The sequence below is a fragment of the Emys orbicularis genome, chromosome 1, assembly GCF_028017835.1.
Source record: "Emys orbicularis isolate rEmyOrb1 chromosome 1, rEmyOrb1.hap1, whole genome shotgun sequence".
Taxonomy (NCBI): domain Eukaryota; kingdom Metazoa; phylum Chordata; order Testudines; family Emydidae; genus Emys; species Emys orbicularis.
The window spans coordinates 318,743,043-318,766,390 of NC_088683.1; the positions used below are offsets into that span (position 1 = coordinate 318,743,043).

The 23,348-nt window shown below is 40.9% G+C and overlaps 1 protein-coding gene across 4 annotated transcripts in view; it reads right to left on the minus strand.

Moving 5' to 3' along the window:
- Window positions 1-23,348, minus strand: part of NBEA (neurobeachin) — an 816,600-nt gene that overhangs the window by 448,872 nt on the left and 344,380 nt on the right. For all 4 annotated transcript variants that reach the window (XM_065403538.1, XM_065403557.1, XM_065403547.1 and 1 more), the window contains one exon: window positions 13,469-13,907. In XM_065403538.1, the coding sequence (XP_065259610.1) occupies window positions 13,469-13,907 (439 nt within the window). The remainder of the gene's footprint in view (window positions 1-13,468; window positions 13,908-23,348) is intronic.

Genomic DNA, 23,348 nt, shown 5'->3' on the forward strand with positions numbered 1-23,348 from the left:
ATGCTCTGCACATCAATTGATGCCTTCTTTGAAAGCAAGAGAAAAGACAGTCATGTGGTTAACAGACTGACTGGCAGCTCAGGAGATCTAGGTTCCCTTCCTCTGTAAATAGATTTCCTACCTGGGCTTTGAACCATCTCTCTGTGCCTCAGTTCACCATTTGTAAACATGAAATACTGCCCTAACTCACAGGGATGTCGTGAGGGTATATCCACAAAAGCCTGGAAAATGCTCTAATACTATGGTGATGAAGGCATAGAAGTACTAGAAGCATAAGTCTTAGTTAATAAGTGGCCAATGTGTCCCTCACTAAATGTTGGCCATCTGGGGCACTGGTCACTTTTCAAAGGTAGAAGAATGCGTGTTCTTCAGTCTCTATGGCTTTGAATTGTATGTTCAGTCCAAATTTCAACCAGACAGAGGCAGTGATGGCGTTCTAAGATCAGATGCCATTTCTTGTGTCTTCGAGGCTCTCTGTTTTTGATTATTTTGTTTTCAAAGTGGGTCAGGAGCTCTAGATTTCACACAAGACTGGGGTCTTACCACAGGTCCCAGGACCATTCAGCTTCTCCCTCTGCTGAACAACAGTCTTCACCACTCCCACCCAACAGTATCTATTGCAGAACAGGCGTCCCAGGCATGGTTACAGCTCCCTGTCTCCTCCTCATCTATGTGAAGAGAAGAAGCGTTTGCTGATGCTAAGCTCTCACATAGCAGCATCCATGAGTAATGCTCTGGTTGTCTATGAAAATGTCCCATGCTGGCTTCCCATAGAGTACTGAGACACGTTTAAGGTCTCGGTCCTAAGTACTCAATGGCCTGGGCTGAGCCTACCTGAAAGATAATCTAAAGGTCTGGGTCACGGACTGTGTCCAATAACTCCACTCCTCCTTAATGGAACTTCCTATTGTAAGGATAAATCTGTGCAGGAGTCTGAACTTTCTTGGCATGTGGTCTGAGACTGTGGGACAAACTCCCATAGGAATTAAGGACCATTACAAACCTCAACATCTGCTCCTGCAGTTATGCAACTTTGCCTTGTCTAACAAACACTAAGCTGTGTGTACATTTAAACAGACACACAAACACCCCCCCAACCAAAATCCTACCACAATAACACAACAACGTATACACAATTTTCCCACTGGAGAGAGGATGAGAGAAGGAACAAACCACACGGTAGATCAGAGGTGGGCAAACTACGGCCCACGGGCCGTATCCGGACCGCGGGACCCTCCTGCTCGGCCCCTGAGCTCCTGGCCCAGGAGGCTAGCCCCCGGCCCCTCCCCTGCTGTTCCCCCTCCCCCGCAGCCTCAGCTCACTGTGCTGCCAGCGCAATGCTCTGGGTGGCGGGCTGCGAGCTCCTGGGGCAGCGCAGCTGCAGAGCCCGGCCTGACCCGGTGCTCTGTGCTGCGCGGTGGTGTGGCTGCCTCCAGCCACCCGGTGCCGCTGTAGCACCACCAGTGCTCCAGGCAGCGCGGTAAGGGGGCAGGAAGCGGGGGCGTTGGATAGAGGGCAGGGGAGTTTGGGGTGGTGGTCAGGGGACGGGGGTGTGGATAGGGGTCAGGGCGGTCAGAGGGCAGGTAACAAGGGGGTTGAATGAGGATAGGGATCTCGGGGGGCAGTCAGGAAGGAGGGGGCATTGGATGGGGCAGTGGGGGGCAGGGGTTTTGGGGGCAGTCAGGGGACAGGGAGAAGGGGTGGTTGGATAGGGCAGGGTCCCGGGGGGGCAGTCAGGAATGAGAGGAGGGGTTGGATGGGACAGCGGGGGGCAGTCAGGGGTGGGGGTTCCAGGGACAGGGAACAGGAGGTGGTTGGATGGGGCAGGAGTCTGGAGGGGGGGGCATCAGGGGGCGGATAGGGGGAAGAGGCTGGGCCACGCCTGGCTGTTTGAGGAGGCACAGCCTCCCCTAACCAGCCCTCCATACAATTTCTGAAACCCGATGCAGCTCTCAGGCCAAAAAGTTTGCCCGCCCCTGCGGTAGATGTTCGTCACATTACTTAATGCATCATTGGAAGGCACTCAAATACTATGGTCATGAGAGACAAAACAAACTGGGCCTCTGACAATGCTGATACACTGCCCTGTTTTATTTTATATAGGTTCTTATACTGCCAGGCCTGGACTGCACAGTGGGCCTCCCTTGCACTTTAAACGTGTTGCATTGAAAAGTGCTTGGTGTTGACCTAACTTTGCTCCCACTGAAGACAATAAGAGTTTTGCAATTAGCTGCTATGGGAGCAGAGAGAGGCCAAAAGTGAGCACTTTTCAAAATCACACCCAGAATCTGTTTAGTGATGCAGAGAGAAGAAGAAATATCTTCTGACATGTACCGTAATTTAAATGCTTCATTCTGGTTACCGGATCATATGCTCCATTGTGGTGCTCCCTCTATATTGTCAACAAAGATCTTGTAAGATCCTGAAGTGTCTGCTGGGCCAGTTGTTCTTTTTATATCTTGCAGCCTGTGGGACTTTTTCAGGTGAATGACTTCAGGACCCTCTAAAACAATTCTGATCCCCAGGAACTTCCAGAGTGTATGACTGGTAAATTTGCTGAGATCTTACAATGGGCAAAACAGGATCTCAGAAAAGATAAAAAGATATGCTAGATTAAAAGATTGCTGAAGCTTAGGAAAGGAAAGAACAGTCCAGAATGGAAACATAGGAATTGCCATTCTGGATCAGAATTGAGGTCCACCTAGGCCAGTTATGGCTCTAGGGCAAGCCGTTCCTTTGATCCATCACTCAGTCGCTCATTAAGCATCCTTTCATTTTACAGGCCCATATCTGTACTACACTTAGAATCCTGCAACTGACCCCACTTTTAGACTGCATACCCAGGTCACAGGACCCGACGCCCTCAGAAGGTCCAACTGGATTCTGGCACCTGCTATAGACTTTTTTCAAGACTTGTGACCAGTATGAAAATGCAGTGTCAGAAAATAGTTTGTTCAAAACAAATTATTATTTATTTTTCCATAGGAACATAAATGGAGAGGAAGGGCTAACTCCCTTCACAAGACACATCCCTAGTGGTCTAATATATGTGAACCCATCTACGTGAGAGATATAGGATAGATGATCAAAGTCACTGATATTTCTTGATATGATAAAGTACTTAGCACCTCCTGAATTTCTAAATGAACTTGGCACTAAAGAGATGTCTCAAAGCATCAAGACATGCAGTTCTAGGCATGCTAGCACATTCAAACACAGCCTGATAAAACAGGGTAAAAAGAGCACCATATAAACCATTGCATGCCTATGGAATAAAGCTCGGTAAATTGGAAATACAGGAGTGACAAACTGCAAAGTTTTAGCCACCAAGTGTTCAGACATTTCCTATTCATATATTGTTATGTACTGGTACATATGAAAGACCATAAACAAAGGGTAATCATAAATGGTAATTGTATCAGGTTACAAGGGTGGATGTGCATGAGGTGGAAATGCGCATCCAATAGAAAGTGGTGCAGGTGGGTGGGTGAAGAGTTGTTTGTTTTTTAAATAAGCTGGAATGAGATTAATACCATGTAAATTAATTTCTCAGGTATAACTCTCTATGAGGTGGTGAGACAACGCTGAAGAAAAACAATTAAAAAGGGGGATAAGAAAGTTATGAAACAGGCAGGAAACAAAATAAGTCAGGAAAAAAATAAGCTAATATATTCAGTGGAAAATAATCAAATCATCAATAATAGCGCAAATTGAAAAGCAATAATTTGGCCAAAAACAAAGGAGTGCTAGTAAAAGGTGAATGTACACAATATTGCAATAAGACAACATGACAAAAAAGCCAGTGTGATTTTGAGTGCACATCCAGTGGCACAACGCTACATACTGTCCTTTGGAGAAGCAATAAAAATAATTAAGGGCTGGAGGGACTGAATTATGAGGAAAGACTGAAAGACCTAAATGCATGTAACTTGCTAAATGATGTCTAAGGGGAATATGATAACACTACAAATATTTGGAGGATGTAAATATCAAGGAAGGAACAGAATTATTTAAGGTGTTCTCCAAGGGGATACGCCTACACATACTGGAATAAAAATAAGCTGCTGGACTACCATAATAGTGGTGATGGGTGTTACTATGGTACTCATGGGCAAGCTCAATCAAAAGGCAGTGACATAAATGCTACTCCTAGAATCACAGTGGATTATCAGTGTATTCCCAGCACCTCTCTCACTACACATAAGGCACATATGACAGTGGAGAAGCATATATTGTCTTTCAATTGTGTCTTTCATTTTAAAAAAATCTGATTTTGGAGGGTTTTTTGGTCAAAAATTTTTTTCTTCAATTTTTAATTTTTCAATGAAAACCCAAACTTTTGTTTTTTTTCATGAACATTTCTATGTTGTTGAAAAAGCTATCTTCCATCAAAAACATTTAAATGGAAAATTGTAAACCAGAAGAACTGAATGCAAGGCTTTAGAATTGACGTGCCATTTAAATCTCAAACATACGTTTATTATGGTAAGACTATAACTCAGTATGTACCCATAGCCAAAATATGTGCAATAGTGCAAACAATTAAATGGGTACCAAACCTCTCCACTTTTTCCAAATTATATGGGTACCAAACCTCTCCACTTGCTATCACATTTATCTTTTCTTACCCACACACAGAAAATCTGTTATTATATAGTATTACTTTATAATTTCACCGGAAGATTTAGGGTGACTTAAATGGGAACAGACCTAGGCCAACATTAAGAACCGTTGCACACATTATTTCTTTCAAATGACTTTTCAGTTGATGGGAACGTTTTGAAAATGATAAAGTAAATGAGAAAGTTCATTTAACCTGATCTGAGTGCACTTGTACACTCTATACCAATAAAGATACAGTACATAATTGTGTTTACAGGTGTCCTTCAATCCACAATTACCCTTTGAATTCACACCCACTTTTTTTCCTCCTTCAACCAATTAGAATCTGTTCAAATTGGAAGTTGAGTAAGGATTTTGGGCTAGAATTTTAAAGATATTTAAGCACCTAAAGATGTAGACTGGTGTCTAGTGGGATTTTCAGAAGTGCACAGGTTCCCATCTTTCATTGATTTCAGTGGGAGTTGGGCAACTAGATGCTTTTAAAAATCCTACTAGGCACCTACCTGCATCTTTAGGCACCTAATGTTTTTAAAAAATGTTTTCTAAAATCTGGCCAATAGGCCTTTCCAATACTGAGTGTAACAATGCCTAAATACCTATAAAATCTGGGTCTTCAGTACTTAGAAATGTACTTGTGATATTTACAGATCTGTGGTGTGTGTGCAAGCTGCACACTGCTATCCTACCCAAAAAGATATGATTTGGCATTCAAACCAACTGAATGATGTTGAATAGCAGCAAAAATGTCAGACTTCTTTCTCATTTGTTCCAGGACTTCAAAATATGATAGGAATTTCTGCATAAATATAGATGCAGAAATGCTTCTTTTTAAAATGACTATCCAAAGTGTGGAGTGTTTATAGCACTCATTACACAATTTAAAAAGAAATTCATAAGTCACAAAAGCAAGATGACTCGAAACTTCAGTAATTTCAGTTTAGGAACTTTCTAGCAGGAAGACATAAGAACGGCCATACTGGGTCAGACCAAAGGTCCATCAAACCCAGTATCCTGTCCTCTGACAGTGGGCAATGCCAGGTGCCCCAAAGGGAATGAACAGACAAGTTGTCATTAAGTGATGCATGCCCTGTCACCCAATCCCAGCTTCTGGCAAACAGAGGCTAGGGACACCATTCCTGCCCATTCTGACTAATAGCCATTGATGGACCTATCTTCCATGAATCTATCTAGCTCCCCTTTGAACCCCGTTGTAGTATTGGCCTTCACAACACCCTCTGGCAAGGAGTTCCAGAGGTTGACAGTGCGTTGTGTGAAAAAATACTTCCTTGTGTTTGTTTTAAACCTGCTACCTATTAATTTCATTTGGTGGCCCCTTGTTCTTGTATTATGAGAAGGAGTAAATAACACTTCCTTATTTACTTTCTCTATACCACTCATGATTTTATAGACCTCTATCATATCCCGCCCAGTTGAATCTTTTCCTAGCAGAAAAGTCCCAGTCTTATTAATCTCTCCTCATACGAAAGCCGTTCCATACCCCTAATCATTTTTGTTGCCCTTTTCTGAACCTTTTCCAATTCCAATTTATCTTTTTTGAGATGGGGTGACCACATCTGCACGCAGTATTCGAGGTGTGGGCGTACCATGGATTTATATAGAGGCAATATGATATTTTCTGTCTTATTATCTATCCCTTTCTTGATGATTCCCAACATTCTGTTCGCTTTTTTGACTGCCGCTGAACATTGAGTGGATGATTTCAGAGAACTATCCACAATGACACCAAGATCTCTTTCTTGAGTGGTAACCGCTAATTTAGACCCCATCATTGTATATGTACAGTTAGGATTATGTTTTCCAATGTGCATTACTTTGCATTTATCAACATTAAATTTCATCCGCCATTTTGTTGCCAAGTAACCCAGTTTTGTGAGATCCTTTTGTAGCTCTTTGCAGTCTGCCTGGGAGTTAACTATCTTGACTAGTTTTGTACCAACTGCAAATTTTGCCACCTCACTGTTTACCCCTTTTTCCAGATCATTTATGAATATATTAAATAGGACTGGGCCCAGTACAGATCCCTGGGAGACACCACTATTTACCTCTCTCCATTCTGAAAACTGACCATTTATTCCTACCCTTTGTTTCCTATCTTTTAACCAGTTACCAATCCATTAGAGAACCTTCCCTCTTACCCCATGACTGCTTATTTTGTTTAAAAGCCTTTGGAAGAGGGATCTTGTCAAAGGCTTTCTGAAAATCTAAATACACTATCCACTGGATCTCCTTTGTCTGCATGCTTATTGACCCCCCCCAAAGAATTCTAGTAGATTGGTGAGGCATGATTTCCCTTTACAAAAACCATGTTGACTATTTCCCAACAAAGTATGTTCATCTATGTGTCTGACAATTTTGTTCTTTACGATAGTTTCAACCAATTTGCCCGGTATTGAAGTGAGGCTTACTGGCCTGTAGTTGCCAGGGTCACCTCTGGAGCCCTTTTTAAAAAATTGGTGTCACATTAGCTATCCTCCAGTCATTTGGTACAGAAGCTGATTTAAATGATAGGTTACAGATGATAGTTAGTAGTCCTGCAATTTCACATTTGAGTTCCTTCAGAACTCTTGGGTGAATACCATCAGGTCCTGGAGACTTATTACTGTTCCGTTTATCAATCTGTTCCAAAACCTCCTCTAATGACACCTCAATTTGGGACAGTTCCTCAGATCTGCCACCCAAAATGAATGGCTCAGGTTTGTGAATCTCCCTCACATCCTCAACAGTGAAGACCGATGCAAAGAATTCATTTAGTTTCTCCACAATGGCCTTATCTTTGAGCGCTCCTTTAGCATCTCGATCGTCCAGTGGCCCCACTGGTTGTTTAGCAGGCTTTCTGCTTCTGATGTATTTAAAAAAAATGTTTGCTATTACTTTTGGAGTCTTTGGCTAGCTGTTCTTAAAATTCTTTTTTGGTCTTTCTAATTATATTTTTACATTTCATTTGCCAGAGTTTATGCTCTTTTCTATTTTCCTCATTAGGATTTATCTTTTTAAAGGATGCCTTTTTGCCTCTCCCTGTTTCTTTTACTTTGTTGTTTTACCACAGTGGCTCTTTTTTGGTTCTCTTACTATGTTTTTTTAAATTGGGGTATACATTTAAGTTGAGCCTCTATTATGGTGTCTTTAAAAAGTTTCCACGCAGCTTGCAGGGATTTTACTTTTGGTGCTGTACCTTTTAATTTCTGTTTCACCAACCTCCTCATTTTTGTGTAGTTCCCCTTTCTGAAATTAAATGCCACAGTATTGGCCCACTGTGGAGTTTTCCTTACCACAGGGATGTTAAATTTAATTATATTATGGTCATTATTACCAAGCGGTCTAGCTATATTCACCTCTTGGACCTGATTCTGTGCTCTACTTAGGACTAAATCAAGAAGTGCCTCTCCTCTTGTGGGTTCCACCACTAGCTGCTCCAAGAAGCAGTCATTTAAGGTGTCAAGAAACTTTGCCTCAGCATCCCTTCCTGAGGTGATATGTACCCAGTCAATATGTGGATAGTTGAAACCCCCCATTATTATTATTATTATTATTATTATTGAGTTTTTTATTTTAATAGCCTCTCTAATCTCCCTGAGCATTTCAGAGTCACTAACACCATCCTGGTCAGGTAGTCTGTAATATAGCACTACTGCTATATTCTTATTAAGACTAGTAATGTATCAAACAAACTGCAGAATGTGATCACCATATAGAATCACTCACAGTTTCACAATGCCCAGTGTCCTGGACTGATTATTTCTGGTGTGACAAACCACATTTAGAAAATATATTCTGATACTAGTAATAATTAGAACTGAATTTTATGGTTTTTTTGCCATCAAAATGATGAGAATGGAAGAAGGAATTACTGGCACATTATGTTCCATTACAGTTATAAGTCTAGGACAGATAACCCTCAGTGCTTGCTTTTAAACATGTCACCCTGGATGTTATTTTCAAGGAGTTCAGTTTGATGTTAAAAGACATGTCATAACTTTGAGAATCCAGGCTCCAGTGTCCCAGAAATCTGTTTATATAGCTCATAATGTAATTACAGCTACCTTAACACAGATGAGGCAGAAGGCAGCAATATATTGAAAACTAATTGAAAAATGCAGTTGTCCAGAAGCACTTGCAGGGAAGAGGTCTCTGAAAAGCTACGCAAAGCTTCAGAGTTTGAAGTGAAATTTTTGATGTTGTCACTCTCAATCTATTGAATGGCTGACAGACAATCAAACCCGTCTGGCTGGCTGGCAGCTCATTTTGCTGGCAGGTGGCAAACAATTAGACACACCAATTTGTGCCTCCTGATGACATTAAAGCATGAAACTAAGTTGTATGCAGGGCCTAGTGATTTGTGTGAAAGCATTTCAAAAATAATACTCTTTGCCGTGGCAACTCATTTCAGACTGCCACCTCCCATTATAGCTTTGAGCAGTGAAGATGACAGGCTTGAGTTACGTGCAGCGCAAGGCCGCTTCTGTTCAATCCGTCATCAGCGCCCCTCGAGACCTCAATCCCCTCCTTTCATCAATATCACCTCATCATTTACATTCGATAGTACTTGACCTGCTGCATACATTAACTACACAGAAGTCCCATTTGATAAAATGTGCTGGAACATGTTTTGTGCTTTTACATTTCATTTATAGTTATACAAGTTCTAAGAAATAATGCACTGCAACACATATATACGTTACTCTAAGCAAGTACCATTGCCAATTTTGTTATTAAAAAAGAAATATTCAGTGTTATAAAATTGTATTAGATAATAAAAGTGAACACTGCTTTGAATTTATTTACATGAGTTTTGGTAAATTTTCATTTGACCCCCCAATATATATAAGAGGTTGCAATTTTAAAAAAAATTGCTTTAAAAGCACACAGCTCTTCAAAAAATAGTTTAATTATTTTACCATTATTCCAGTGGTTTCTTTTATAAGAATCACCATAACCCCCAATGTAAGAAATATTTATCTTGTAGCATCTGGTAATGTACATAAACTTTCAAAGAAAATACCATGTAAAATATCAATTGTCTCCAATTTCTTAAATAAACTAATAAACAAAAATACACCTACAAATCTATTACAGATTTTCCAACACAAATAATTATTTTAATACTTTCCTTCTAGACAAAAAAGGTTTTTAGGTATAGCCCGGAAACACCAGGACAGAGAACAACTAGCCTGCAACTTACTTCAGTCTTTCAAAGATAATAGAGGAAGGATAGGAGGAAAAAATTCACAAAGCATTGCAACCTAAAATACAGACGTATTGTTTCTAAGTGGCTCTTAATGCATTTCTATGCCAATCTCTTACATATACTTTTAAATCTACTATCAGGTATTTCTCAGCCCATGGGTTGTAACCCCCAAAACAGGTTTCAGGAAAGTCAAGGTGACCCTCTCTTTTTCTCCATTTTATAGTCTTCCATTTATTTTTTTAGAAAAAAAAAAATGTCTCCACGGCCTATGTCTCCTTACAGCTAGGAAGATAACATTGAAAACATGAACTAAGTGCAAACTGATGCCATGCTACCTGCCTGAACCTGCGGGCAGCCCACATTAATACTTTTGGATATGACTGTTCCATTCATCTCTGCCTAGGCCCTATGGACTCTGATACTGCAGCCATGACATTTGGCATTTTTTCCAAATTGTCATGGAATTCAGTATTTTTCTATTCTGTCATATATAACATTCTGGTTTGTCTCCCTGCCCTGCTGGGACCTCCCTGCAGTGGTCTTTTGGTCTCCCAATTGGAAGTTAATTAGATTACAATGCATGTTCCCTACACTGTTCCATGGAACCAGGCAGCAGGGTGTCTTTTTTCCTCTCTTCTATGGATCTATCTATTGCAGCTTTCCTCTATGGCAGATTTAGATCAAAGCATGCACCAGGATGCTTGTCAGGAACCACAGTACTTCAAAGGAGCCACTGCAGCAGATGACAAGGGAACCTGAGCACGCATAAAAGCATGGAACACTGAGCTATTTGGGAACCAAGAATCCATCTTTACAAAAGAAAACCTTTAGATTCTTCTAGTGAAAGTTTATGGGTTTACAAAATCAGAAGACAATTTTAATAGCAATACCATATACACAAAAACCCTCTGAGCATTTCCCAGTAACACCAAGTGTAATAGCCAAAGCTGCCCAGCCTCACATAACTGGGGAAAACACTGAATGCTCCCTGTGTCTCAGATGGGGGAAATCTGCTGCTGCCAGTCAAATTAAAGCTGTTCACTTTTTCCAGTGACTAATTTATAATAGCTACAAGAATTGCTGTTTAGCCAAGTAAGGACAACTAGTACTACTTAGTACAAGTGAATGAAGATACAGGTGTGTCTTCTTTTTCCAACTTTTAATATCTGTCTGGTGTGAGTGGGAAGGAATCAAACACAAGAACTTCCTGTTTTGCTGTCCACTGACAGGATATGCTACATTCCTTGCTGAATACGGCTCTGCTGTTACAAAATACTTTACTGATCAGCACTGGCCTTCTCTGAATTATTCTTTCTAGAGATGGAATGTGGTATGTGTCAAACTGGGATTTGTCAACGTGCATCAGGAGCACAGTCTTGTTGCAATCAGGAGCACAGTCTTGTTGCAACCACTTACTAATATGCCCTTCCCATATTAGTAAGTGGGAGGGAGCCCTCAGCTAAGGGGTGCCCCAGACATCCCTGATGAGGGTAAGGGGAGGATGTTGGTATAGAAAAGATTGAGAACCACTGATCTACACTTGGACTAAATCCTGAGATAATCTGCTTTGACTAGCAGGCAGTGCATTCAAAGCTTGGGACTCAGTCTTTTCAGTCACTCTCTTTCACTGAGCTCTCTTGCTGATTAAGGGAGTAAACTGTGCCACACATAAACCTAGTGCAGCACATGCTGTCAAGTGCAGCGTTACAGCAATGCCACCCTGCACAGTAAGGGGTAGAGTCAATGGTCTGCCCATTTCCCCACTCCATTACATCCCGTCTCCCACACATGTACTGAGCGATGCAGATAGCCAGTGCAGGGGCACCTCCTCACGCACCTGTGCCACTGCATTAGCCAGGACACAGTTTGACCCTGTACTATTAAGAAAATAAAACCAACAAAATACTTAATGTCTATACAACATTAATAAAGTTATTAAAAAGCTGACAATTGCATATAACCTTAGGCCCTGAATCTGTATTGAGAACCATTAATGTAGATGCACAAGTTTGCCTGGAGTCTCACAGAAATTAATAGGATTCTGTGCGGGTGAAGATTCTGATGAAGACTTAGAGCCCACATGCAGTGCTACAATCAAAAAGGAAATTTAATATGTTAAAGTTCGAGTATTTACTATTTCTTAGGCAACTATCATGTAATTTGTAAATAGCGTACATGCTGTACGGATAAATGTAAAAGAAGACAGCTTTGAATATATTTGGGAATATGATGGTTGCTCACACAGAAAAAACCACAAACCTCAAAGGTTTTTCATCTATTTTTCCCCCTTGAAACCAACCCAAATTACCATATGTAAGTTGATGAATGGGAAAAAAAAAAGCTTCTTCCTAATAAAGTAGGCAATAAGTAGATTGTCTCTCTGAAATGATCAAAAGAACGAAGATTTTTTTGGGGAAGACCACATTCCCTTTTTGATATTCCATTGTCCCAGTCCATTGTCTGCCTCTCTTTTCCAACAGGTACAATCTCATTGTTTATTAATTAGTTCACTGAGGCCGCTTCCAACAATTTTGTCTTATCAGCTTCACTATACTTGTGTAATGAAAAGTGCTTCCTAACATCATATAATAAGTTTTTATCCTGCAATTTTCATTTATCCTTTTTCTCCTTACTATTTACATTAACCTGGAACTATTGACTGGATTTTGTTTCCATTAACATTTTATGGACAATAATTTAATCCTCTATTATGAGAATTTTTGTGTGTATTTCATACATCTGTAGCAGTTTTCCTCTATCATATTTTAAACCTGAAATACTTATTTTTGAAGTACCCTCAGAATTTTTTTTCAGGATGTGGTTATACGAATCGTAAGTAATATAATTTCTAAAGCACTATTTTACAGTTTTGCCACACATCAAAGCTCGTGCTGGATTGTTTAATTATTTGTTTAATTGATTCTTCTCTTGCATAGGTTAAGGATGAACACACAATACAAGTAACTCCTTTTTTGCAGGATGTTGTCAATTGCATCTCTCAACACAACTCCTATATTAAGACTTATGCAGCTGGTGTGGTTGCCTCAAATTAAGCTACTTTAACCAGTAGTGTGAGCATTTTCAGTCAACCATGAGAAATAAAAAAAAATATGGCTCACAATGTAAAATGTGTTCCCTTAAAATATAAAAAAAAATTGGGCTTAAAACTTTAAAAATGAAATACAGGAGTCAGTCTCAATCTTGTTTTTATGGAAGTATGCACACAATCTGGCATGACTGATTTCACTACTGGAAGAAGACTGGTATGACAAACATTTGGAAGCATTTTGTTGGGACTTCACACAGCCAGTCTCTTGTATATAAATAGAGACTTTTCCCCATTCAAAATATGGTTTTAAAAGAGAAAAAAAAGTTTTATTACAACAACAGTTCTTTAAAACAGGCTTGTTCTTCCAGCACCAATTACAGTTTTATTTGGTGCTTAGAGAGAAAAACAATGTGAATAACTTTTGCAGATACTGTATGGTCTGGTTTTAGTAATGCCATGAAGAAGTAAAGCAACTGTATTTTCTTAATACTATCTAATCTGAATTCACACTGGACTATCAACATGTTAACAAATAAATACTCCAAATCTCAGCATTACAACAATATAAAATAATTAACTCAGCCATATACCTGTCAAAGGAGTGAAACTGCATGGGAAGAATTGACTGAGCTTCCCTCTTCAACGCAGGATCTGGGTAAGGGATAGGATCAGGACCACACTCTGCAATTTCAATAGGGGCTGCCACAAGGCTTTTTAGTATCTCCTTGACATTCATGCCTTTGCTTTGGCTGATGCTGGATATTGAAGGTGCAGGCTTCAAGATTTCACTGGGACTTTCTGTTAAGCTTTCCTGAGATTTCTTTACCTCAGAAGACAAAGTAGACAATAATTCACTCATAGCATCAGGGCCTGTGCTTGTTTCTAAGTCTGTCCCATTTAAGATGCTGGGCATCTGCTCCTCTCCAATACCAGAATCTGTATGAGGAATGGAGCTTTCCAGCTGAATATCTTCAACTGGTGTTGGTGTTTCTTTTTCCTTGATATTCTCTGGAAATACAGCAGGAGTCTCTGTAGTGAAAAAGGGTTATAAACAATATTTAAAGCTTAGTCTGGAGTTGTATAACAAATATATCACTGAAGCTTTATAAGATAGAAGCTATCAAGTCTTAGAAAGCATATAAATCTTAGCAAATTAACAACAGAGAACCCAACCCTGCAGTGCACACAAAACTTTCATTGGTTTCTATGGACATTTTCTGCGCATGAAGGGCTGCATAATGGAGCCCAGAGTTGTGCTACATAATCTCAGTGACATTTTAAAAAATACAACCCACTCCTTATAAAGTTATTAAATGGCAGGACATTGCATGCTAGAACATAGCTTGACATGTTTATTGTGGTAGTCTAAACTCACTACTCAGCTACAAATCAGATGTCAAAACATTAATTTACATACATTACCAGTAAGGACACTGGAAATATGTGCAAAAAAGTTATGCTATTTCATAGCTTTAAAATCTCTTCAAGTGCTTAATATATCTACTGCTTTCAGGACAATTTAAACTTCCATTTAAAAGAAAATTAAGTGTCTAGCCTTTCTGGTATCCTAGATAACATACATATGTGAACCAATGCTGTGAATCCTTCTTGAGTCTGTAAACAAGACAGACAAATAATAGCTCAAAACTCCGGTAGGGTTTTTTGGCACATCTTGAGAGAATAATGAACACAACTTTCAGATCCTAGGTTGATTCAAATCCCAAATATCAACAGAAACTGAGGGCATGGGGGAAGTGAAATTTTGAAAAATGTCCAGGGCCCCTATTAATAACGTCTTGCAAATGTCTGCTTTTCTCAACTATTTACAATGAAACACACAAACAACAACTTCACTATAAAAGCATAGCAATCTGATGCTCTCATTGGAATCCGGCTAGAGCTGTGAAGACCTGCCTCAGATGGTCAATATTTCAGATTACGCTTCAGGGAAACACATATTGTGGTTATCTTTTCAATGCCAGAAAGCCTGAACTCAAACTGAATATTTGTTTGTTTATGATATCAATTTATTTTTATTAAGGACACTTGAGATAAAAACCCTGAAAGTAAAATTTGAATAGTCTGTATATAAATTATGGCCTCTCATGTACTTGTTATTTGTATTTGCCTTTGTGATTCTGAGAAAATGGTAAATCTGGTTACTTTGGAAGATAATGTCCTGCAGTATATGTAAATAAAATTCTGCTTTATTAAGGGTTCTAAATAAAACTTTTTTTAACAACGTAACTATCAGAAATTGTATGTTAACAGTTTAGGACTTAAAATTGTAATAGACAAGTGGACTATAATGTCAAAACATTATAAAAGTATATTAGGTACAAATATATTGTATCTTTATTTACACACACACACACACACACACACACACACACACACACACACACACACACTATTATATATTATAAAAATATATTGTGACAGACCCAGACAAGTGGGGTACAGGAGTCTGGTCGAGGGCAAATATACTGGTCACTGGATGAGTAGTTTTCTGTTCCCTGAGTGACCAGAGCAGGGGCTGCACTAGAGTAATCAGGAACCTGCTAGAACCAGTTAAGGCAGGCAGGCTAATTAGGACACCTGGAGCCAATTAAGAAGAAGCTGCTAGAATCAATTAAGGCAGGCTAATCAGGGCACCTGGGTTTTAAAAGGAGCTCACTTCAGTTTGTGGTGTGAGTGTGAGGAGCTGGGAGCAGGAGGCGCAAGGAGCTGAGAGTGTGCTGCTGGAGGACTGAGGAGCACAAGCGTTATCAGACACCAGGAGGAAGGTCCTGTGGTGAGAATAAGGAAGATGTTTGGAGGAGGCCATGGGGAAGTAGCCCAGGGAGTTGTAGCTGTCATGCAGCTGTTACAGGAGGCACTATAGACAGCTGCAGTCCACAGGGCCCTGGGCTGGAACCCGGAGTAGAGGGCGGACCCGGGTTCCCCCCAAACCTCCCAATTGACCTGGACTGTGGGTTCTTCCAGAGGGGAAGGTCTCTGAGCTGTTCCCCAACCCACATGGTGAATCTCTGAGGCAAGAAAATCCGCCAATAAGCGCAGGACCCACCGAGATAGAGGAGGAACTTTGTCACTATATATATATATAAAAACAAAAACAAAAACAACATACATGTACATACACCTCTACCCTGACATAACGTGACCCGATATAACACGAATTCGGATATAACGCTGTAAAGCAGCGCTCTGGGGGGTCCAAGAACACTGTTGCTCTGCTTAAGCTGAAGCTGCTTTATTGGTTTCCTATGAATATCCTGCTCCTTGGGAAGATGAGTGGGTCAAATTGACACAATCTAGAGCGGAGACTTACAGTAAATATTCATGTTGACTAAATTCTGAAGAGAAAGAGACTATATATAGTATCATTCAAAAGTAGACACACTAAAAGATGGCCCATAGTTTGAATTTTTATCTGGTTTACAATAAAAATCCATAATCTACATGTATAAATGTAGGGAATTTAGTATTATGATATATTGCTTCCTGTATAAAGGAATTTCTCTGAAATTGCAAAATATCATACACACAGTTTTCAGCAATCACCACTGGGGTTATTTTAAACAAAGTAAAAATACCTCTTTATTCTCTCTCTAAGCAAAAGTCAAGCCCCAATGCCAGTGCACTTTCTGAGGTTCAAACTGAAGGGTGAATTATACTTTAATCTGGCTTTCTAATAGCAAAGTATTTCTACTCAGATACATATAATTTTGATATGCAGCCATTACAACATACTTGACTAAATCACAAAACTGGGAAATGTTAAGATTCTAACTTAAAATTACTTATTCATGCATCTAAAATTTAAGACTGAAATATACCATATTTCCCAAAATATCCGCAAACAAAAGAGAGCATTAAGAAAGTTAACTTGCTGTATTGTCCCCATTTTTTACAGACCTTTGGTAACATTTCAGCTATAAGATTAAATTTGATTTATTTATGAATGCAGTCTAGACCCTGATTATTAAACTATAATAATTATGGATTGTTATTTACAATAATTTAGATAAGAAAAAAGCTTTCAATAAAACCACTGTACATACAAGTATATTAAAAGGAATTGTACGTCCAGTGAGATCAAACTTTTATCCTCATTCCTTTATTGCCATTCCACAGTATCAATTCCATAAGAAACTGATTGCTTTAAACCAACTGAACAGTGTCTTTGATTTATTATTATGAACAGTAATTTCTGCATAAGACTTACATTTTATAATATTTCTTATTGTGTGCATTAAAACTATTTTCCAAAATATCACAGTCCCAATCAGTAATATACTTTAAATGCTCCAAAGTTGATTTTTATTTGTGGCCACTCTGCGCGCTGCCTGTGCCCGCAGGCACCGCCCCCGCAGCTCCCTTTGGCCGTGGTTCCTGGCCAATGGGAGCTGCAGAGCTAGAGTGCAGGGCCAGGTGGGGGGCAGCACGCAGAGTTGCCTGTCGCGCCTCTGCCTATGAGTAGCTGGGACAGGTCGCCACTTGTGGGGAGCCTCCTGAGGTGAGCAATGCCTTGGATCCAACACCCTGCACCGCCTCCTGTGCCCCAACCCGCTGCCCCGAGCCCCCTCCCGCACCCAAACTCCCTCCCTCTTAGTTAACCAGCATTTTTCACTTAGCTGCACCCCCCATTCTCCCAACATGCTGGATAAAACAGCTTTTACTGTATTTAAGTGCCAGATATGCTAAACATTCGTATGGCCTTTCATGTTTCAACTACCATTGCAGAGGACATGCTTCCACACTTGATGACACTCATTAAAAAAAATCATGTGTTAATGAAATTTGTGAATGAACTCCTTGGGGGAGAATTGTACGTCTCCTGCTCTGTTACCTGCATTCTGCCATATTTCATGTTATAGCAGTCTGAGATGATGACCCAGCACATGTTGTTCGTTTCAAGAACGCTGTCACTGAAGATTTAACAAAATGCAAAGAAGGTACCAATGTGAGATTTTAAAGATAGCTACAGCATTCAAATCGGAGAGGAACAAGGTGTGGAGCATGCTTTCAGAAGTCTTAAAAGAGCAACACTCCGATGAGGAAACTACAGAACCCAAACCACCAAACCCCAACCCTCCCAACTAACCTTCTGCTGGTGGCATCTGACTTAGATGATGAAAATCAACATGCATTGGTCCACGCTGCTTTAGAACATTGTCGAGCATCATCAGCACTGATGCAGGGGTCAACCTGTCCATACACTGACAAGTGTCCACGGTAAAATTTTGAAGTCTGTGGGGGGGCACTCACGGGCGGCTCCCTGCAAGCGGCTCCCCATCCCTGCTGTTGCTGGTGGAGGCGCCGCCAGGCAGCTCTGCATGCTGCCTCCGTCCCCACTCCCTCCACAAGTGCTGAATCTGCGGCTCCCAGCCCATTGGCCGGGAACCGCAGTCAGTGGGAGCTGCAGGGGCAGCGCTGGCTGCGCCCTCTGCGTAAGAGCCGGAGGAGGGACATGCTACTGCTTTCTGGAGCTGCTTGAGGTAAGCGCTGCATGGAGCCCGCACACACACACACCGTGCCCCACCCCCCTGCCCCAGCCCCGATCCCCCTCCTACACCCCAAACCTCTTGGTCCCAGCCCAACCCCAGAGCCCGCACACACACACCCCCCGCGCCAGCCCAGAGCCCCCTCCTGTACCACGAACCCCTCATTTCTGGCCCCACCCCAGAACCCACACCCCCAGCCCAGAGCCTGTACCCCCTCTCTCACCTCAATCCCCTGCCTCAGCCTGGAGCCCCCTCCTGCCCCTGCCAATGTCTGTCACTAAGTCCGGTAATTTTGTCAAGTGTCAGTCTCACAACATGGTGGTGCTAACCCCTGCATGGATGTGTGTACTCTGGAAAGGTGGCTGAAGGATGAAAGGATATATGGCACATAAATATCTTGAAAAGCCAGCTACAACAATGCCATGTGAATGCCTGTTCTCACAGTCGTGAAGTAAACAAGAAATGGGCACCATTATCTTCCATAAATGTAAACAAACTTGTTTGTCTGAGCAATTGGCTGAACAAGAAGTAGGACTGAGTAGACTTATAGGCTCTAAAGTTTGACATTGTTTTATTTTTTAGTAGAGTTACTTTTTGTACATAATTCCACATTTGTAACCTCAACTTTCATAATAAAGAAATTGCAATACAGTACTTGTAATGGAGGAATTGAAAAATACTATTTATTTTGGTTTTTACAGTGCAATAAATAAATATAAAGTGAGCACTGTACACTTTATATTCTGTGTTGTAACTGAAATAAATATATTTGAAAATATAGAAAACATCCAAAATATTTAAATAAATGGTATTCTGTCATTGTTTAACAGCACAATTAATTGCACAATTAATCACAATTAATTTTTTTAATCACAATTAATTTTTTTTTATTGCTTGACAGCCCTATTAGAAAGTTTTAAAGATAAATTACAATTTATACACAGGACCAAAGAAACCAATTGTTTTAGCTATAGCACTGCATGTCAAAGCTTTATTACATTCCCATTGATTTTCTTTCAGAATACTTTTGTCTTCTATGGACTGCAGGATTGGAACAAAGAGTATATCTTTTCACACAATGCAGTCAAATTATATTTATCCAATCCTCTTAAATTTAGAGTGGGTGCTCTTAGAACAGAAGAATCTTGAGTAGTTAACCCAACTTAGCTAAATGAGAACTTAAACATGAACAGCAGCAAAAATATAACTGATTACATCTGTCTATTGTTATAACATTCTGACAGCCGGCTTGTAAATTTTCAACAACCCTCATCAGTTTTCTGTAGCATTAGGCCATGTCAGTAGACAAAGCAGGAACATTACTAGACCTAGTGATCTTAACCCTGTCAGAAGTCGGCAGTTGGATACCAGATGCCTCTTTCTTACTGTTTTTCATTGTAACTAATGAGTTCATCTACTACATTATGGAAAAAATATGGGCTTAAGTTAAGTAAATGACATGATGTCTGTGTGGTGACCTCATCTGTCACATTCCTTCCCTAAAATATCTTGTTTTACTGTGATTTATGAAGTGCATTGCCATTTTTTTGCCTATTAAGTTATCTAAATAGTTCTTACACTATTTTTAAAGTGTCTAAATAGTAGGAAACAAATATATAGGCTTCCTATTATCACAGACACAAAAATTATATTCATGTAGGTAAATATATAAGGTTTTACTATTCCAACAAATTGACATTAAAAAGACAGTTTGCTTTTATCTTTACCCCAAGCTTCCCAATTCTAAATAATTAATCCAGGGGTTGGCAACCTCTGGCACACGGCTCGCCAGGGTAAGCACCCTGGCGGGCCGGGCCAGTTTGTTTACCTACTGCATCGGCAGGTTCGGCCGATCGCGGCTCCCACTGGCCGTGGTTTGCAGCTCCAGGCCAATGGGGGAGGTGGGAAGCCACGGCCCGCACATCCCTCGGCCCGCGCCGCTTCCCGCAGCCCCCATTGGCCTAGGACGGCGAACCGTGGCCAGTGGGAACCGCGATCAGCCGAACCTGCCGACGCAGCAGGTAAACAAACTGGTCCGGCCCGCCAGGGTGCTTACCCTGGCAAGCCGTGTGCCAGAGGTTGCCGACCCCTGAATTAATCATTTGTGTATACAACTCATTTTGGATTTATTGCCACATTTATTCTGTATCTTTATTACATACAAAATAAAGTTGAAAGTTTGCAAAAGTCAAATATCTGAAAGCAACAATTTTCAACTGCTTACAGTATGGCCAAATCAAAATCACTGTTCATGAAGCTAGCAAATGCAACTTCCCGATCCATGGGCGGCAGGTATCATAGGCTGGGGGAGGCTGTGCCTCCCCAAACAGCCAGGCGTGGCCCCACTGATGCTCCACCCCCAGGCTCCCTCTGTTGCTGTGCGTTGATTCCGGCTCAGGCTGGGGCCATGCCACCCACCCTTCCATGGGCTGGAGGCGCTAGCCAGGGGCAGGGACTGGCAGCTGCGATGGGGAGGCTCTCTGGGCTCCGGCGGGCGGCAGGCGCAGAAGGGGCAGGGCCTTGGGTGGAAGGCTAGCCTCCCCCAGCCAGCGGTTCACGTGCCACCCATGCCCCAATCCCACAACTATCCCAACACCATATGTCAAAGTCCTGTTGCAAACCATGGAGATGCCAGAAAAAAAGGTGTCTCAACTTTTTTCTTTTTTTTTAAATAATGCAAAGTGTTAGGCAACCTTAACAGGAGAGTTGTTTCCTCTCTACCATAATTAAAAGCAACACCATGACATTTTTTCTATTAGCCCTTCTATCCCCACATAGAGAGCACCGTCAATGAATGGTTCCTGGCCTGCTGGTCACAAGGAAAGAACTCTCAACACATCCCTTTCCATTGTCAAGTACCAGGTACTTTTCTGTACCTGTGGAAGAAGCAAGACCACCACACAATAACCACATCTACCTACTTGGTTTTTAACCTACAAAGAACACAAGTAAATGACTCAAAATTACAGGAAACGTGTACAAAGCGGTTATGATAACAAGTGGAGTTGTGACAGAAACATGCAAAGCAAGTGAACACAACAGTAACAGAAAATGACAATGGAACAAATGTCTAACAGAGAGCTTTTATCCAACGTGACGAACTACTCCAACTCCACTTTTATTCATCTCTCAGTTCCCGGTACTGGAAACTTCATTTTGTATCATAGGCAGAAGTTACAATGGGGAGTGGTGAGAAATCCTTGCTGTCTGGCCCTGGTCTTAGCCTGAGCAAGTTGCTGCACCAGCTGATCAGTCTGCACTGATCCTGTCACTGGCAGCTAGGCTTCCCATGTGAGTTTAGTATGACTGTTTGCATGTGTGCTACTTATTAGACATGATCACTCTTTAGCTCCATTTATTGAGACAGTGCTCGTTTGCTCTCTCACTTTGGCTATCTGGGCACTGCTATGCGACTCATTTTGCTTTTTACTCTAATTAGATCTCATTTGCCGCTGGGCCTATTTAAAGAATTTTTTTTCTTTGCTAACTGAAGGACAGTAGGGAAAGGAAAGAGGAAAGGAAGAGCCCACTTGATTTACTTGACTACTTTTATATGGGGGAGGGTTAGCTCAGTGGTTTGAGCACTGGCCTGCTAAACCCAGGGTTGTGAGTTCAATACTTGAGGGGGCCATTTAGGGAACTGGGGTAAAAATCTGTCTGGGGATTGGTCCTGCTTTGAGAGAGGGTTGGACTAGATGACCTCCTGAGGTCCCTTCCAACCCTAATATTCTATGCTTTATTCTGCTTCCTCTACAGGCTGAGCGTTTGGTTTTTCATAATCCTTTCTAGACTCTCGCAGACAGGAAAGGAGGCCCCATCTATCCTGAGCTAAGACCCGTATTAACCAAGCCATTTCTGTGTAACACAGCTCCTAGCCCAGTGTAAATGAGGTCCTCAGTTTATGTAATCAAAAAACCTAAAACTTGACTCTTCTCTGCAGTGCAGAATTTCAAATATACATGAGTTGCAAACCATAAAGGTAGTGTTCAAGGGAACTTTCCTGTCTTTACCAAATAATATTTTAAAGCATCTGCTGTCATGGCACTTGGAACACTGGACAATCACTTAAAACATCATAAAAAGAACATAAAATTTAAGAAACAATATAAAAGCCAATGTGGTTATTAAAACACAGATAAGGGGGGTATTTTCCGGTTATTAACAGCTACTGGAAAAAATGTTTTTTTACTATCTCATTTCCTCCCTCAGCGTGCCTTACCCCCCATTCTCTGCAGTAGTGCTGCCAAGCCTTTTCCACCAACAGCATCTGCTAAGACATCTATACACCAGTTGTGAGCACCTACTCCTGGTTGCCAAACTAAACAGCAAAAGGTTTCAAAATTCTTCAAGGCCTACAGGTCAATGGAGAAGTAACAATAACTGCAAGACATAGGAAAACTGAATACACACGGGAATACTATATTTGAGTTGTAGAAATTCCAGCAAATAGAGAAAAAAAAAAGAGTATTGAAACATGTTTTGTTTGTATTAAAAACCTACATGATTACATGTTAAGGACAAATGACAGTGTACATTTATTGTGAACTATTATTTCCCTTGCTTTTGTAGGTTTATATAGTAGCTGACGTGCAAATTCAAAAAAATACTTGTATGATGTGGAAATAATTTTGCAGATTAATTAGGGAATTTTTTTGGGAAGTAAGATGAGGAAAATAGGGAGGAATCCAGGGAATGTTTCTCAGTTATTTGGACAATGACATTGTCTCCACAAACCTTTGGTGTAGGAGGCTAGTTGTAACAATGACCTCCTTGAAGAGCTGGGAAACCTTGCAAGTTAAACAGTTTCTGAAGAACAGCCTTCATGCAATGTTGAGATAACAGAGATTTGAGACCGTGTGAACCAATCTCCACATGATAAGTCTAGAGATTTGAGATAGAAGTATGTTGTGGATCTACTACTGAAGCTAGCACTTCTCTGGTTGAGTGAGCCATGAGACATTCG